The 16,661-nt window shown below is 52.3% G+C and overlaps 6 protein-coding genes across 6 annotated transcripts; 2 read left to right on the top strand and 4 right to left on the bottom strand.

The window, feature by feature from the left end:
- Positions 1-404: 404 nt before the first annotated feature.
- P153DRAFT_354044 (uncharacterized protein) lies at positions 405-1,093 on the top strand (the record flags this gene model as incomplete). Its single annotated transcript, XM_033666482.1, has 2 exons — positions 405-522; positions 594-1,093. 2 exons carry the CDS (start codon positions 405-407, stop codon positions 1,091-1,093), a joined length of 618 nt encoding a protein of 205 aa, XP_033526922.1.
- Positions 1,094-1,222: 129 nt separating this feature from the next.
- On the bottom strand, positions 1,223-2,000 carry P153DRAFT_284257 (uncharacterized protein; the record flags this gene model as incomplete). Its single annotated transcript, XM_033663316.1, has 3 exons — positions 1,223-1,633; positions 1,701-1,829; positions 1,911-2,000. The coding sequence occupies 3 exons, from the start codon at positions 1,998-2,000 to the stop codon at positions 1,223-1,225; spliced, it is 630 nt and encodes a 209-aa protein (XP_033526923.1).
- A 903-nt stretch (positions 2,001-2,903) lies between these two features.
- Positions 2,904-8,855, bottom strand: P153DRAFT_363847 (uncharacterized protein). The gene is made up of 4 exons (XM_033667459.1): positions 7,680-8,855; positions 7,101-7,584; positions 5,173-7,051; positions 2,904-5,124 (listed from the first exon to the last, which is right to left on the bottom strand). Exons 1-4 carry the CDS (start codon positions 8,545-8,547, stop codon positions 3,280-3,282), a joined length of 5,076 nt encoding a protein of 1,691 aa, XP_033526924.1. The 5' UTR covers positions 8,548-8,855; the 3' UTR covers positions 2,904-3,279.
- Positions 8,856-10,506: 1,651 nt separating this feature from the next.
- P153DRAFT_363848 (uncharacterized protein) lies at positions 10,507-11,507 on the bottom strand. The gene is made up of 2 exons (XM_033667460.1): positions 10,995-11,507; positions 10,507-10,928 (listed from the first exon to the last, which is right to left on the bottom strand). The coding sequence occupies exons 1-2, from the start codon at positions 11,413-11,415 to the stop codon at positions 10,810-10,812; spliced, it is 540 nt and encodes a 179-aa protein (XP_033526925.1). The 5' UTR covers positions 11,416-11,507; the 3' UTR covers positions 10,507-10,809.
- Positions 11,508-11,933: 426 nt separating this feature from the next.
- P153DRAFT_332846 (P-loop containing nucleoside triphosphate hydrolase protein) lies at positions 11,934-15,894 on the top strand (the record flags this gene model as incomplete). Its single annotated transcript, XM_033665532.1, has 3 exons — positions 11,934-12,566; positions 12,642-15,231; positions 15,277-15,894. Coding segments are annotated over 3 exons (3,841 nt in total), but the record flags the coding sequence as incomplete, so codon positions are not given.
- A 125-nt stretch (positions 15,895-16,019) lies between these two features.
- On the bottom strand, positions 16,020-16,578 carry P153DRAFT_284089 (Rhodanese-like protein; the record flags this gene model as incomplete). Its single annotated transcript, XM_033663303.1, has 2 exons — positions 16,020-16,204; positions 16,335-16,578. 2 exons carry the CDS (start codon positions 16,576-16,578, stop codon positions 16,020-16,022), a joined length of 429 nt encoding a protein of 142 aa, XP_033526927.1.
- Between the last annotated feature and the right edge of the window lie 83 nt (positions 16,579-16,661).

Raw genomic sequence — 16,661 nt, forward strand, 5'->3', positions numbered from 1 at the left:
GACGTGTATTCAGAAGAGTGCAGATGGTGGTGGAGTGTGACAAGGCGGCTCTACGCCATGGGTGAGTCAGACGTAGGCTCGTCGGGGCTTTTGTTCTGCACAGCAACTGCATCGACTGCCGGTACGAAAGTCTGGTGCGCGCCGAGCTCAAGGTGGGAAGGTGGGGGTTAGTGGGCTCTCTGCTGCGAACCGATCGTCCGTCCGTCCCACCCCTTGCCAGCTAGTTCCAACGCCTTCGAGAAGCTTCAGCTTGTGTCGCGCCATATAACTCGGACAATGACCCGCGCAAGCTTCATCACACGCCAATCTCCTTACTACTACTACTGATACGCGCCTATTGCCGGCTTTGAGAAGACTACCACGTACCTTTATTAGTAATTAGTGACAGCGGACGGGTGTCATGGATGGCGGACGTCGTGGCACAGCCATTGCAGAGCGCACCACACGGCAAGAAGCGCGCGGGCGACAACTCGCTGGAGCATGAGCAGCGCCTGAGCAAGCGCTTTGATCTGCTGAATCTAGGTGAGACCCTGCTTACCCATACCTCACCCACCCCATCTATCAACCCCAAGGCTGACGATGCGACGCGCCAGTCAACAGCAATGGCACACGCCTCTACATCCCCGTCTCTGGCTCTGGCTCTGGCTCTACTCCTACCACTGCACCCCCGCCCGCCATAACCCCCAAGCCGCGCCCCCAATCACCCCCCGAAGAAGCAATGCACATCGAAGACACGCCGCACCGCATCTACATCGCCGACCTGGCCGCTGAGCTCAGCGACATCCCCTCGGACGACGAACACCCCATCTTCCTGTCCGACATCGAGAAGCATCTGTCCAAGATCCCCTTGCACGTCTTGGCCGGCCCGACGCCCAAGCCCACCGAGCACAACCAGGTCGTGCTGTACAATGTGCCTGCTAGCTTGACTGTGCCGGCGGAGCAGGATAGTGTGCGGAAGGCTATTGTTGAGACGCGGCGTAGGATTAGGGAGAGGCAGGGGAGTGCGGTGGATGAGGTGCATGTACCGCTGGAGACGCGTCAGGATGAGGCGTCCCAGATGGACAATGATTACGACGCCATGGACATCGACTGACTGGTTCCATGCACTTGGAAGACAGAACCAGGTGCTCGATAGACAGAATCGATCCATATCAATTAACAGATAATACAACAAGCTCACACACATCATCCTCTCCCCCTTCTCAACATCCCCCCACCAATCTCACCGTCTAAACCTATCCATAAACCCCCTCACCGCAACCTTCGCCGGCTGCGGCCTCGGCGGCAACGCTTGACCCTGCGCCTCCAAATCCGCGTTCCCCGCACTACTCCCCACCACCCCGCTCTGCTGTGCGCCCTGTGCCCCAGCAGCCATTTCACCACTAAACTGGCCCATCTCCACCGCCCCGCCCGCCCGCTGATCCGGGTTCATCTTGCTCGCCCCCTGCGGCGCAAAGTAGCCCGGCGGCGCATCGTGTGCGTACAGTGGCGGCGGCTCGTCGTGGCGTTGTTGGTAGGGGTATGCTTGTGGGTAGCCGTATGGTTGTGATTGCTGTTGTTGTTGCTGGTAGAAGGTGAAGTGGTTTTGGGGGGGTTGGGTGTATTTGTAGCGCAGGTTGTAGGGGACGAGGAACTATTCGTTATGGGTTAGTATGGAGTTTGGGTTGGTTGGGATGGGATGGAAAGAGGGATGGACTCACGCGATGGTATCTCAACACGGGTAACCCCTTGTTCAGCCGCCGCTTTGCGTGCATGTATCCGCCGACAAACCAGAGTGTGAAGACTAGGAAGAGGACGGCTAGGATTATCCATTTGACCATTACACCTGTCTAGAAAGAGGCGTGTTAGCTTCGTGCTCTCTCCATCTATCTCGCCACTTCGCCACAGAGAGGGAGGAGGGGGTGACTTACATCGCTGTACCAAAACCCGCCGTCGCCATCACACTCATACGTCCAAGCATCATACTGAATGCAATCTCTCTTGCGTAGTTGTACACCCATATTGACGTCTTTCCGTGTATCTTTCTCTCCGACGATCTTTCTTCGTCCAACAAAAATATATCTCAGACTGAGATGCGATGCAGGAAGGTAAGGTAAAGTAAACCTCAGCAACCCCTCCCGACACTCAAAAAGTAATCCAACAGTGTGGCGCAGCGCCCTGCAAATACCGGCTTGTTCAAGATCCGTGTGTCGCGGACTGAAAGCCTCGCACGTACGTCGTTTCGGCTGCGTCTCTCTTTCCGGGGTGGCGAGTTTCGGAAGTAGTCAGGAGACGGCGAGTGATGGGTTGAGGATGCGCGGAGATGATAGGTATATAGTAGTATGGCAGATAAAAAAGTCGCAGATATTGTGCCTTGCTATACTGCACGTAGTACCCGTAGTAGTAGTAGTAATAGCAGCGGCAGCGATACCAATAGTCCTTTGAGCAGAGCACCGAGATTACCAATCTACTAAACGAGCAATTCGAAACAGAAAAGTAAAAAACGAAAAGCGATAAGATGCGCAAGCGTAGCGGAGTAGATGATATACAAAAGGAAGAGGAACAAGAAGAGGAGGAGAGTGTTGTGGTGCGTGCGCGTCAAGTGGAGTGGGTGTGGCTGGACGCTGACGACAGGTTTCAGAGGCTGGAATGAAGCAGGGCAGCGAGGTCGGGAAACCCACATGCGGTAAATCATATCATGCAAGGAACGCGTAGATCGGGGCGCGCGGAGGCTGCTTAGCCGTGGGGCTATTGAAAAGCTTAGCACCTAGCCGTGCCCTGCTATGCCACGCGCTACCCTGCCACGCACGCACGAACGCACGCGCAATCCTTACATCGTCACAGCAACTGTTTGTCAGCAACCGAGAAGTTGATCACCACGTGAAAAATAGTCTGAAGAGTGTGAGACGGTGGCGATGCGGTATTGAAATAGGACGTATGATTATTCCTACTTGCAGATAATCAACCACCAACCACCAAGATTCGTGGACCCCTGCCCGCTCTCCAACACGCCGTACACGAGAGTGGTTCGTATCGGCCAAAATTCGCCGTAGTGAGGAAGAAGAAAAGAAAAACTGTGGTATCATGCCACCAAACTCCCCATTCGCATACCCAATAGCACGCCAGGTGACCTGCGACATGTTGAATCCCCAGAAACGCGTCTGTAACGTTGTCTCTGCACCACGGCAACCCCTTCTTCAACATGGCTCACCCCGCCCCACGGCATTGCTGATTCCGATCCAATATGCCCCAAAGATAAGCCGTTGCAAAAAGTACAAATGGAAAAGAAGAAAAGGAACTCTAGTGTAGCAAGTTGCGAAGCGAGGGACTGGCACTGGCTCCCGTGCTTATTCGCTCTGTTGGCGCTGAAGTAACTGGCGGAGCGTCTCTCATCAGTGTGTCCCTGGGAGTTTCTGGCCGACCGGGTGCAGGGCTGCCATGATGGAGGGGCGCATACTGCGGGACGGCTGGTGGAGGAGCAGTGAAGGGGCTCTCGCTTGAGCGCCCGTAGGGATGCGTAGGTGAATATGGTATATCTCGTGGCGAATGCATGCCGTTGATCATGATTGATCCGTTGTTGAGATGGAGCGGTGGAGGGCCGCTAACCGAAGATGGCGGGTAGGAACCACGAAGAGGAGCTAGTGGCATTTGTGGGTGCACTGATGGGCCCGAGTATGCTGGATATCCATTTGATGGGTGATATGGAGAATGGAACGATGGATGATGGCTCACAGGGGGGCCATGTAGCGGTGCATGTGCAATACCATTGTGAGGATGATGTGGTGGAGGGTGAGGAGGTCCTGGAGGAGGTCCAACACTATGCCAGGCTGGTAACGGTGGAGGTTGATTTGGAGGCAGAGGAGGAAGACCGCCTTGGGTTCCCCAGGAGGGCAGTACAGATTGAGAAAGTGATGGTGCTGCGTAAGACTGTATCGGAGGGGATCGAAGAGGCAATAGCTGTGGCTCAGGGACGACAGAAGCTGACCTCTCGCGCTCTTCTTCCTCATCGGCGCCATTGAGCTTCCTCCAATGGCACTTTTGACACAGATAATCGGCAGAGTCAGCATCTGCCACATCTGTATCTATCCGTAGTTGGTTGTGCAATGTGGCAGGCGGCGCGTCAGCCATCGCAACATCCACAGATCCATTGACAATCTGACCGTTTTCGAGAAGCGGTTTCTGATCGGGAGCGGGATGTCCGTTCGTCTCTGTGCCATTGGGAGCCGACAGAGCATGTTCAACATGAGGAGCATGCTGTACTTTCCACCAGCGAGGGCTGACATCAATACTGCACCGGACGCATTCACGCTCGACCTTAGGCAATGTAGGCTCGCTCGGGGCTTCCTCTACTAACAAGCCGGCATTTGATGGCCGGCCCCTCACAGACGTAGGTGTTTGTGTGGCGATAGCGGATGCTCGACGGCTCGTCTGTGTTGGCACGACCTGTGGAGCGACCCGTGTCGATTGATCGACCAAGTTGGCTTTGCGTGCTGTACCCGTAAGTGTAAGATCTGCCTGCTTACACTCCCGCGCGAATAGCTGCAAGGCGGCCATATCTGTATCCTTGACCTCCTCGTCTATCGAATGGAACCCCAATTTTGGTGGCGTGTGCTCCTTACACCAGATCCCAGCGATCATGGAGCCAGTATCTCCATTCAAGCTAACAGTAGTCACAACGTCTCTTCGAGTGGATTTGACCGGAGTGATATCGAATCCAAAAGTGTAGCCACTACCATGCGCACAGCCAACGTGAAAGTTGGCATGGCACTGCAAGCATGAGACGCAAGCCCCGTTGGCTGTCTTACACAACTTGCAAACTAGGTCATATCGTAGTGTTCGTGCTCCGATGCCTTCAACCATGTCGAAACGAGTAGCATTGCTGAATTTCACCTCAGGATGCCAGAGCGCGCAGTAAACGTGAACCCAGTTATTGTCGGCAGTACGCTTGAGAGGCTCTCGCGGAACCAAAGGCCGGCCTTTCTCTTGTTGCCGAGAACGGTAGTCTTCTTTGGCCTTATCGACGAGTTCTTTCTCCATCCGCTCTTTCTCCCTGTCTCTGTCGGTTTTCTTTTTATGAGAAACCTTGGGCTGCTCGAAGAAGTCCAGCTCTGTGACCTTGCGTGGGCAGAGTACGCATTCATACGTCTAGGGATGTTAGAAAAGCACAGCAGTCCAAGAATGCACAATACTCACATATGACACGCTCTCCTTCCTGTCATTTTTGCACGTGTCACAGTACCACTTGTTAGTCTGTCGAGTTTCCTCGACGCCGTAGCAAGATTTGTGAACAGTCATCCGACAAGCTGCACATTCCAGGCGTTCCCCTTCTGCCGATCGACAAACAGCACACGCCAGTTTCTTGAGTTTCGGCTGAGCTGGGACAGGTGGAGGCGTTGGCGCTTTGGGGACTGGGACAGGCTTCTCCTTCTCCTTCTTTTTGGATGCAGGTTCAGGGGTGGATGTCTCGCTGTCTCCATTCGCGATGGCAGCCGTCTTCTGCTTCTTTTTCACAGGCTCAGTAGCAGCTTGCGCAGTGGCATCAAGCAACTCTGTGTGGTCCAGTACACCATTTGTCGCATTGGGATCACTTTGTGCGGCATACACTTCACGTAGAAGCTCTTCGTCGATCCTCCTCTTCCAAGCCTTGCCCCCGCCTTGAGCGACCTTCTTAGCAATCTCGTCGACGTTTTCCCATTTCACAGCGTATTTGCGCCATAGACTTGCGCATCGTAGACAAAGGGCAACGACAAAGCCAGATTTGTCTTTCGATCGACCATCTGCGGGCAACATTTGACCAGGCGCAACACCAGGAGCACGTCTCCACTGTCGAGAAGTTCGGACATTGCAAAACTTGCACTGAAAGCTGCGCTTGCGCTGGATGGCCTTGTCATTATCGAAAGCTGAGTCGTCCTGATTGTCGGCGACATCGTCTAGAAGTCGGGATTGAGCGTCAGGTTCAACCTTCTTACTCCGACCCTTGCGGTTGCTGTATGAGCCCCAGATTTCCTTGCCTTTGGGCGTCTTTTTCCACATGTAGTAGTATCGAACGGCATCTCCGTAGAGCATGGTCTTGCTGGTATGAAGGCGCACACTTCTGATTTCCGAGCCATATTTCGCAACTCCCTCATTCCACTTTTTCTCCTCTTCTTTGGTAAGCAATGGCTCTTTCAGGTCCTTTCGCTTGTCGAGTTTCTTGACCTGTTTCAATGCCGCAGTGGCATCATACTGATGCTTCGCGAAAAGAGCCAGGCATTTATCGAGAAAATCAGTGTTGTACGGCTCCACGCCAACGTGCTGTTTCGCAAGAGCTTTAGCACGTTCCATGTAAGCCTTGACGTCCTCTTCAGTGACGGGTGGACTGTCGTCACCGCCACGGGTTGAGTGTACACCTAAGGGCGGCATCTTGAACATGAGCTCCGCTGTGCACTTGGAGTCTTTGTTGGGCAAGTCTTCACCGCGGCGAACAAAACCCGGCGGTTCGTCCATGAGCCATTTGGGACGTTTGGCCTTTTCTGCCTTGTCTGCTTCGATCGCAGCAACAGTCTCCTTGGTCAACTTACTCTCTTTCTTGTTTCCGGCCGACTTGACATAGCGTTTCTTGATCTCTGCAGATTTGACATATTGCACGGGATGGTCGTGCCAGACGTTGACGTTTGCTTGATGTCGCGGCCCGAGTCGAGAACTGGCCCGCGGATATATGGCCCTGTCATCGTATTGTAACGCGTCTTCCACTCGACAGTGAATGCCCAAGTATCTCATCGGCCACATCTTTGCCAGAGCTATCTCAGCCTGGGTCCCGGGGTGAAGATCGACCTGAGTCTCAGGATCGGGTGTCGTGGCATTGGTGTCACCACTGACCTCCTCCTCTTCCTCATCAAGCATCTCTTCCTCGTCCCCTTCCTCGTTTACACCCACAAGCGGAGTTCGTCGCGCCTCCAACTTCTTCTCCTGTGCCCTGCTACATGGCCCGCAAGCCCAGGCAAACCCGCGTGATGGCTTCTTCAACAATGGTGGTCGCACACAATTCATGTGATACGTATTGTGGCAGACGGCACATTCAACCGAGTCATTCCTGGATGGGTAAGTCGAGGTCACGTGAAACTTCAAAGCTGTAGACTTACGAAGCACAATACCCAACGCAACGTTTGCAGCTCTTCACCGCGCTAGTCAACTCTTTCACTCGACTTGTTTCGAGACAGATGTATTTCCATCGCTCGTCCAGAGCTTTCTTGACTTTGTCGGGTACGTTGATAACTTGCGAGGTGGGGATGACATCGTACCACCGGTGGATGAAACGATCGAAAACCTGGTTGAACCAAAAACTGTCTTTCGTTTTACGGTATTCGTCCAGATTGCCGATTTCACTTCTGTGCAGAATTTGGCATTTCCCTCGCAATGACGCGATGGGACACAGATCCGAGTGCATCGTTGCGTAGACGAGACGACTGTCATTGTTGTAGCGCTGCACGTCTCGTGGTCGATAGAACCAATTAACTCTCATTGACTCTACGCGTTGCTGCGGATCGTTGTCGACGTGGATAAAATCCATGACCCTGCACAGGTAGTAGGGCTCCCCGGGCGGCTCGCACACAAGGTACACATGGTCTAGACGCCCAATTAGAATTCGCACATGTGGCCGTAGAACTTGGCTGGTCCAACCTAACGACAGGCGGCTGCAACGAAAGGAGACCAGAACTTACCATTGACAGACACGGTTTGGCCATCGTCTGCGACCAAGCGGCCGTCATGCAAAAACGCGCCACTGTTTTCGAAAGTGAGCATGTTGGACTCGCGTGCGCTGGGGACAGCTAGTGTGGCATGATTCCCATTGCCACGCTTCGGTCCTGTCTGGCTTGGCGCGGCGGCTTTAGCGTGACCCCCATTTGTGGCTTGAGTCGCAGCGTTTTTTCGTCGTTTGGTTGGTGGCTGGACTGTTTTCGCCGGAGGTGCTGCTGCACTGATTGCTGATGTGCTGGGAGTACTGATGGTTGCTGGGTCGTCCTTCGGGCTGGATCCGGAGATACCCCACGATGCATTGCCCTGACCGACGCCTGTACCTTTCTTTCCACTCGCACCAGAGGAGTGTCCATTTTCGGTGGCTGCAGAATTACGCGACGGCAGATCAGACGTGTTTCCATTCGTGGGCGCCGCCGACATTTCGAAATCCATCTCCGCATCTTCAGCATAATTCGGCCGTGATCTGCCCGGTCGGTTGCGCGACCGTGTGCCATATGGCGCGGCAATAATCTCATCCTCTTTACCAGAAGGATGTTCGGAGTTTGACGCATTCTGAGCAATTTCATGCGTTGGCTGAATCAAATCCGTGGTGGAGGGCGAATCTTGCGCATTCTGCACAGGTTGACCGATGTTTGAGGAAGTTGCTGCAGGGGTCGAGTTTCTGGTTGACGATGCCTTGCTGGTTCCTTTAGAAAGCGCCATATCTTCTGCGCCAACCATGTGATCTGGAGAGCCCTCTATCGTGGCATGTTCGCTGCGCGTTAAGTCTGCATGAGACTGGGTGACTGCTGTAGGAGACATGGCCTCGTCTCCACTGTCCCTCGTGTCCATGATGTTAAAGTCCTACTACTAACAACGGTTTTGATTAAATGTACAGGTCAGAAACACGGCAGAAGACCTTTTGCGAAAGACGCAGGTCGTCTCCAGGGCGGTTGTTGAGAAAGCCCGCCAAGTGCAATAGTCAAGGTAACATGGACGAGTCCAGCAGCGCATACACACTGCAATGTCGATGAGAAAGGTTGGAATCACCAATCTTGAGATATTGTCTGGTTGTTGCAGCTAGTGGCGAAGATAGTGAGTGGGCTGAGTTTAGGCAAAGAAACGCGTAGCGCGAGGATTCGATGGAAGAGTAAGAGGTGATGGAGGATTTGTGCAGAAGAAGACGAGGGCGACGGGATAGAGCGAATGGGCATGGGTCAAAACGTTTGCCAAGCGTTTTTTCCCCATCCACCGGTTAGCGGCCGCAGAGCTGGGAGATTTCGAGTTCCTCATATCTGGCGCGCATCTCCTTTGACCCGCCTGGTGGAACTCGGTATCGCTGTAACTCGTCCTGCTGCTCTGCGGATGCACCGGCTTGACAACATCGGAGGGGTATTGAATAGAGTTGCGCTCTTTCTGTAACGTGAGTATTTTCTTCGTGTTCAGGAACACCATTCCTCATCCGTTGACTCTATATACAAGACGGAGGCATCGACCAACCCCTGTTAGAAAGTACACTTCATGCATACATACACACAACAAAGCGCTGTTGTTTTGATTTCGAGGCTATAGTGTCTATAGAAAAACAAGTTTCATATGGAGATCGAAATCAGCCGACGTCGTGGGTGGACAGCAGCTCACATGGACTGCAGACATAACGAATCATAGAAAGTCCCATAGGAAAGTTACGCATTGTAATTACATCAGGCTTTCAATCAGACATTGTCTGTTGGATGAGAAGGCGGCTCTAGCAAAGAATGTCAAAGGAGGCGATGTCTGGATCGCTGGAGATGTCAGCAGTCTAACCGGACTGGGTCAGCATACGATGTTAACTCGGGGACAACAACGCATCTTCCCACCATGCATGTCTCGCTTGTTTTTCATTCCAATGAGAAGCCAAGATTCGCTGAGGTGTGGCTGCGCTGAATAAGCTCAAGCCTTGGCGCGAAACCTCACTTCACATCGCTCCGCGCCGTGCGCACACATCAACTCCTAGCATTTAGTTTGCAAATGACAATCTGTACAGGCTGGCGAGTAGAACGAGCGAGTATTCTATGGTTGATCCTTCTCGGAGGAGAACAAGGGTTTCGAGACCCTCTCCCCAGCACTTGCGACAGAAGCGGACATAACGTCAACCTTGCAGATCAGTGTAGCGATTCCGCAACAATTCGTTCCAGACCTAGCCGTAGGTGCATTTGAAATCTCGAGCAGAAAAATATTGAGCATACTCTTTCCTCGACGTCTTATCCACAATCAGAATTTGTGGTTGAGCAGCGTCGGAATCAACTGCTGATTGTGAGAACAGCCGGCAGTTCTGGACTTGGTGTCGGCAATGTATGACTAGCGACATGTCATGAACCCTCGCTCAGCAACTCCCTCACTCATCCAAGTTTATGCAACACAATCGCGACCACCAGAATGACGGTGTCTCTGGATTGCTTGTCATGCTGGTGTAATGATGGGCGACAGCTGTGTATGACAAGGGGTCTGCATCACTCGAATCGTTGGTTCCAGTTATCGACGCTTTTATCGGCGCCCGTTTCATAACAGAGGCTCGCCGACCCGCGTTATTTTCATCATCGGCCCGTTCGATGAGGTCATTTCTGACCTGCGACACACTCAAGTACGAACTCACGCGACCTTATTAGCTGCTCTAGTGCCGGTTTGGACTCGCGGAAGGAACTCCATGCATGTTGATTGCAGCCTTAAATTGTGATAGCCACGCGACAGATATTTGAGAACGAGTGCATGCAAGTGGATCAATTCGACTTCATATTTGAGTACTTGACTAAACAAGCATCTCATTTAACAGTTCGCGAGGACTATTCTGGGTATTACACCCCAATGAGGCACTTGGCAACCGAGCACTAGCATGGAATTTAACAAAAGTTATCCTTGGAATTGAATTGTATTCCCCAACACCCTACGGTTTTTACATCTGCGAGACCCTTTAAGACGCATTAACTGCTAAGTGCCTTATCTCAGGATATCTGTAGCGGTCGATAATCGCAACCTGGGACCCCGCATCTCGGCATAATGTTGTTGACTTGGCTGGTCGGTGGTTCCATCCATCATCGAACATATCATTGCTGGGCATAATCGCGAATGACAAATCTACAAAGCAAAGACCGCCATAAGACCAGCGAGGCCAGCGCCCGCAAAGTGCGCAGAGTTAGAGTTGGCAGCACCAGTCGCTTGAGCATTAGAGCCAGTGCCAGAAGAACTTCCAGTAGCTGTGATGAATTAGAAAAATAGAACCCCTGCAACGTTGTTCTAGAAGGAACCCCAATCAGACTTACTGGCTGAGCCAGTGGCAGTGGCAGAGGCAGAATTGGTCACCGAGCCTACAGCACTCGCAGCGGAGGAAACAATGGCAGCATTGGCAAGAGAGAACGTCTGGCTGCTGGGGTAGAGGCTGTAGATACAACCCTGGACGCAATCGGAGAACTTCTGAGTGTCCTCGGTAGATCCATCTCCCTGGTCGCAACTGGCCGCACATTCGGTGGTTTCAATGGCTTGGGACGCATTGGGATGGGCGACACCGAGGCATGCTGCGCGACAGTCCACATCAGTTGCGTCGCATGCGGAAGCGCAACTCAGCTGGGAAGTATAGTTGCTAGGCGCTGCAGTGGTTGCAGGAGCGCTAGTAATGGATGAGGCCTGCTGAGGAATAGCGAATGCGCCGATGACGAAGGTGAGAATAGCAACAGTGTACTTCATTTTGATGCAAGACGCGATGATTGGCTACGTGTAGACTGAAAGTGGGGTATTGGTGATCAGAAACGGGTATTAGAATTATTAAAGATAGACTTGAACGAATGTGCAAAAGAGCGACTGAGTAGGAACTGACGAGTACGGGGAAAGCAGTGAATTCTAAAATACAAGTCGGAGCGACCAGCTAGGCTTTAACAAGTGCTCGTTATTAGGGGTCGCTCCGAATGGATGTACGCTTGTTTCAAAGTAGAACACCTCTTCTCGAAACGGTTTTATTGCCTGCACATCGATCGATGAACCTTATTCGCTTTGCGCCGGGACCGATTTTCCCGTGTACCGTGCATAACAACACTGAAACATACATCGCACTGTAAGAGATCGTTCAAGCGTTTGATATTATTGCATCCGACCTGCATTTGCACTAGCCCAATCGCCCTGTCACCTGATCGACGCGTTGTTGCCAAACGCGTCGTGCACTTTACGCCACCCATCAAACTTTACCGCACATCATCAGCTTCCGACGCGATGTCTGACAGCGACGACTATGGGAATGAATTCGATGATACTGAAATTTTCGAGGCCGCTACCCAAGTGGAGAGAAAAAACACGCCCGCTTTCCAGCCGTCACCTAGGCCCAGCAAGCGACGAAAGACCGGCCCAACAAAAGGCAGGACTTCATCCATTTCGTCGAAGCAAAAACCAAGTGGTCGACGAGGGCCATTCATTTCCTCTGATGACGATGACTCTGATTCGTTTGATCCTGTCATTTCTCGCGAAAGCAGTAAGGCAGTCTCCCCTCCAAGCTGTGAATCGTTATCGGAAGAGCGAGCCGCGGGCCGCGCGAAGAGATCCAAGTCAAGACAGAAAGATTATGATGAGGAGGATATCGAAGAAATCTCCCCCGCGAGAGGGACTGTTGCGCAAAAGAGAAAGGAGCGCATTCATGTCCCGACTACGAATCTTGATATGGCAGACATGTTCTTCACCCAACCCCCGCAAGAGCACTCCCCGCCTTGGAAACCACGAGGAGCAATATGGGCAAAGCCTGCTATGACCACTGGAGTGCATCGACCGTCAGAGCCCTCGAAACGGCCAGGATCAGACGCTACAAAAACCATACCTCTTTCCGGTAGACAGCTGACATCAGCGAGACCCAAGTTTCAGAAGATGGATTCTCCAGAGTTTGACTCACCCATAGAGATCGACGACTCACCCAGACTGCCCACGACGAGTGGTGTGGTGGGTGCCTACGACTTTACGCAGGATTTAGCAGACCTGCCTTCCGATGCATTTGCGTCCTCATCATCTTCGCCACAGAAGCATAACGGTGATGTTGCTGCAAATTCAGCGTCTCTTAAGCGGGTAATGGCTCCACAGACTGGCCTACGACAAACGACACTCTTCGGACGTGCGGGGGTAAATGGCGAAGTTCAGCCATCGCAGGTGAACAAGCGCTACAGTTTTGTCGTCGACCAGAAGCAAGAGCCACCTACGCACCACAAACTGGACCATGAGGCAATGAAAACCTGGGTCTATCCGACCAATCTGGGCACAATCCGAGATTATCAGTTCAACATTGTGCAAAGAGGTCTTTTTAACAACCTGCTTGTTGCGTTGCCAACCGGTCTTGGAAAGACCTTTATCGCAGCGACTATTATGCTGAATTGGTTCAGATGGACGATGGATGCACAGATAGTGTTTGTCGCGCCAACCAAACCACTCGTCTCCCAGCAAGTCGGAGCTTGCTTTGGTATTGCTGGTATTCCACGTTCGTCCACCACCATGCTTACAGGAGGCGTTTCACAAGCTCTAAGAGCAGAGGAGTGGAAGAGCAAGAGAGTGTTCTTCATGACACCTCAGACACTTTTGAACGATCTCAAGGCTGGATACGCAGACCCCAAGAACATTGTTCTTCTAGTAGTCGACGAGGCGCACCGTGCGACAGGCGCTTATGCATATGTCGAAGTGGTCAGCTTCTTGCGACGTTTCAACCAAAGTTTCCGCGTGTTGGCTCTCACGGCGACTCCTGGTGCGGATGTCGAATCGGTTCAGAAGGTCATTGATGGGTTAGACATCTCGAAGGTTGAAATTCGAACCGAAAATTCCATGGACATCTGCAGCTATGTCCATCAGCGCAAGATAGAAAAGCACGTCTTCACAAACAGCTCCGAGATGGAGATGTGTATGGACCTGTACAGCGAGGCTTTGCAGCCCTTGGTCAAGACTGTTACTGGACTGAATGCATACTACAACCCAGATCCGCGCAGTTTGACGCCGTATGGTTGCACGCAAGCATCCAGTAAATGGATGCAGGACGCGGGTCGGAATGCCAACCAAGGCGTGAAGTCTATAGTTCGAACTGTGTTCTCGATCCTGGCATCTATTTCTCACGGGATGGACTTACTCAAGTTTCACGGCATAGGTCCCTTCCATAGTAAGATGAAAGAATTCAAGCAAGACAGCGAGAAGACCAAATCAAAGTACAAGAAGCAAGTCCTGGACAGCGAGGCCTTCAAAAAGCTAATGGTGCGACTCGATGCGTGGGTGACCGACAAGGAATTCATTGGTCATCCGAAGCTAGAGTTTCTACAGGAGGTCATCTTGAATCACTTTGCGAACGCAGAAGATGGTGAAAACCCAAATACACAGACGAGGATCATGGTGTTCGCTCACTTCCGCGATAGTGCTGAGGAGATTGCTCGTGTGCTGAAGAGACATGACCCGATGATTCGCCCTCGTGTATTTGTCGGACAGTCGACAGCAAAGAACTCAGAAGGCATGAATCAGAAGGAGCAGCTGGAGGTTATCGAAAAGTTCAAAGCAGGCACATACAATACGCTTATCGCGACGTCTATTGGTGAAGAGGGTCTCGATATTGGCGAAGTCGACCTCATCATCTGTTACGATTCGAAGGCATCTCCGATCCGTATGTTGCAGCGGATGGGCCGAACTGGACGTAAACGAGAGGGAAAGATTGTTATGCTTCAGATGCAGGGAAAAGAGGAGAATGACGCAAACAAAGCTAAAGATAGCTATGAGAAGATGCAGGAGCTCATCGCGAACGGATCGCATTTCACATTTCATGACGAGATCTCCCGTCGTATTCTGCCTCCAGATGTAAGGCCCACAGTGGACCGGCGCGTGATCGACATTCCACCGGAAAATTCTCAACAAGATTGGCTGCCAGAGCCAAAGAAGGGTCGTCGACTCAAGAAACCGCCTAAGAAGTTCCACATGCCAGATGGTGTTCTTACTGGTTTCGTCACTGCAGGTCGCATGGATGAGGAAATTGTACCAAAAGGTCGTGGGAAGAAGGCGGTCGCGCTCGTATATCCCAGTGAAGAGCTTCTAGACTTGCCACCATTAGAGTCAGTTTTATTAGACGACAAGTCAACCAAAGACTTGGAGCAGCGATTTCAAACTGTATACGACGATGACGATGCTCCGGTGGTCACTGGGCTTGATTTGAGCCGGCATTCTGACCAACAACGAATCTTATCCGACACAATACATCTCTCTGGACCTGGACGTGTGACACGGAGATTCGTCAAGATGATGCAGCGCATACATGACATGGACGACGATCGGCTCAGCAGCTTCCAGCGAAACTTGCACTACTCGGATTGCGAGTCAGAAGGAGGAAACGACATGCTTGTATCTGAGGCAGAGTCATTACCGGTGATAAACGAAGACATGTGGGCTGACGACGATCCCGCGTCGCAGTCGCTTCCAAAATCCAAGGCGAGAGCCAAACCTGGTCCCAAGCCAAAGCCAAAAGCAAAAGCAGCTCCAAAGACCGCTCCAAAGGCAGTTCCAAAGGCAGTTTCAAAAGCAGCTCCACAAGTAGCTCCAAAAGAAGCTCCAAAGACTCCGGCTCCTCGAGGTCGTCCACGCAAAGATGTGTCTATTGTAGAAACCCCAGTACGTCCATCGAGCGTACAGAGCCAGACACCCGTGACGAAAACACCAAACTGGCGAGTCTCGGCGCTCGCAGGAGAAGGTGCCTCGTCGTCTCCACCACCTACAGATCCACGGTTCCGGATAGCTTCCCAAGCCGACACCATAGGCTCCGACGACACATTCGGGGATGACGAAATACAAGACACTCAGGCGTACAAACTGGATTCAGAACTCGCGAGCTTTATCGTGGAAGATGAGGATGATGATGACATTCCACCATCCAGTCTTCCGAATCTCGATCTTTCTGGCCTTGGGAGGGGAACGCAGGCTGTCGTCATGGCTGCTAGGCCGGGACGGCGCCCAGTGGCTGAGAAGCTGTTTACTAGCGATGTTACAGATAATGATGCTATTGTGAGTAGTGACAGCGACGAAGATGCGCCGCTTGTCAGAACGTGTGTGGGTGTGGGTGCAAATAAGAGGGCGGCGGTTGTTGTAGACTCGGCCTCAGAGGACGACGATGCGCCTGTTGTGTCTAGGAAAAAGGGGCGATGGGTAGTCGACGATGACGAAGACGAAGATGAGTAAAGACACGAATGATCTGAAGGTTTGGAGAGCCAGGCATTGAATTAGAAGGGTCACTTGACAATTGCAAGCTAGTGGTCTAGTTGTAGCTTTGACTTTTCCCTCCCATGACATGTTCTCTCGCAAGCCTACTCAAACTGCTTCCAATACTCCGGCTCAAAACCATCCACGTGTTGTGTATATGGTTCTCCCGCTTTAATCCACCCCTTGATTCCACCCTCCAGCGTCAACGCCTGCACTCCCTCGCCCCCCTTCTCAGCAATGTAATCCGCAAACCAGCCCGCGCACCGCGGCCCCCGACCAGAAGAAGATCCTATCGCGGTCTCAGCGCACAGCACACACGTACACACATGACATCCATCATTTAATCAATCAATCGGCCTAACATCTCACACCATCTCACACCACTCATTACCATGCAACATTGACTCTGCTAGACTCACCGCAATAAAACGCAACCCGCTTCACACCAGCCCGCTCGCACAACCCATACAGCACAGCTCTATTCATGCAGAAACTCTGCGCAGGCAGATTGATGCTGCCCGCTATAGTCCCGCCCTCGTAATCCGTACGTCGCACATCCACAAGCAGGAGGTCTGGCGACGAGATGTCGGACAAGACAGAGTCGCGGGGGATAGTTTGCGCTGTGGTGCGGGGGGGAGGGAAGGCTACTGCGGGTTCAGACATGGTTTGTACGTTTATGTGTAGAGAGGATGTATGTAAGGATTGCTTTTTGCGGGGTGGGTTGAGGGTGTCGTCATTGGGATGAT

The sequence above is a fragment of the Dothidotthia symphoricarpi genome (assembly GCF_010015815.1).
Source record: "Dothidotthia symphoricarpi CBS 119687 unplaced genomic scaffold P153scaffold_4, whole genome shotgun sequence".
Lineage (NCBI taxonomy): Eukaryota > Fungi > Ascomycota > Dothideomycetes > Pleosporales > Dothidotthiaceae > Dothidotthia > Dothidotthia symphoricarpi.

Excerpts from the sequence above, each read along its gene's own strand:
- P153DRAFT_363847 (XM_033667459.1), bottom strand. The coding sequence starts at position 8,547 with ATGGACACGAGGGACAGTGGAGACGAGGCCATGTCTCCTACAGCAGTC. Across the intron at positions 7,052-7,100 it reads TGCGTTGGGTATTGTGCTTC|GAATGACTCGGTTGAATGTG; the intron begins GTAAGTCTACAG and ends TTACCCATCCAG. Across the intron at positions 5,125-5,172 it reads GGAAGGAGAGCGTGTCATAT|ACGTATGAATGCGTACTCTG; the intron begins GTGAGTATTGTG and ends TAACATCCCTAG.
- P153DRAFT_363848 (XM_033667460.1), bottom strand. The coding sequence starts at position 11,415 with ATGAAGTACACTGTTGCTATTCTCACCTTCGTCATCGGCGCATTCGCT. Across the intron at positions 10,929-10,994 it reads CACTGCCACTGGCTCAGCCA|CTACTGGAAGTTCTTCTGGC; the intron begins GTAAGTCTGATT and ends AATTCATCACAG.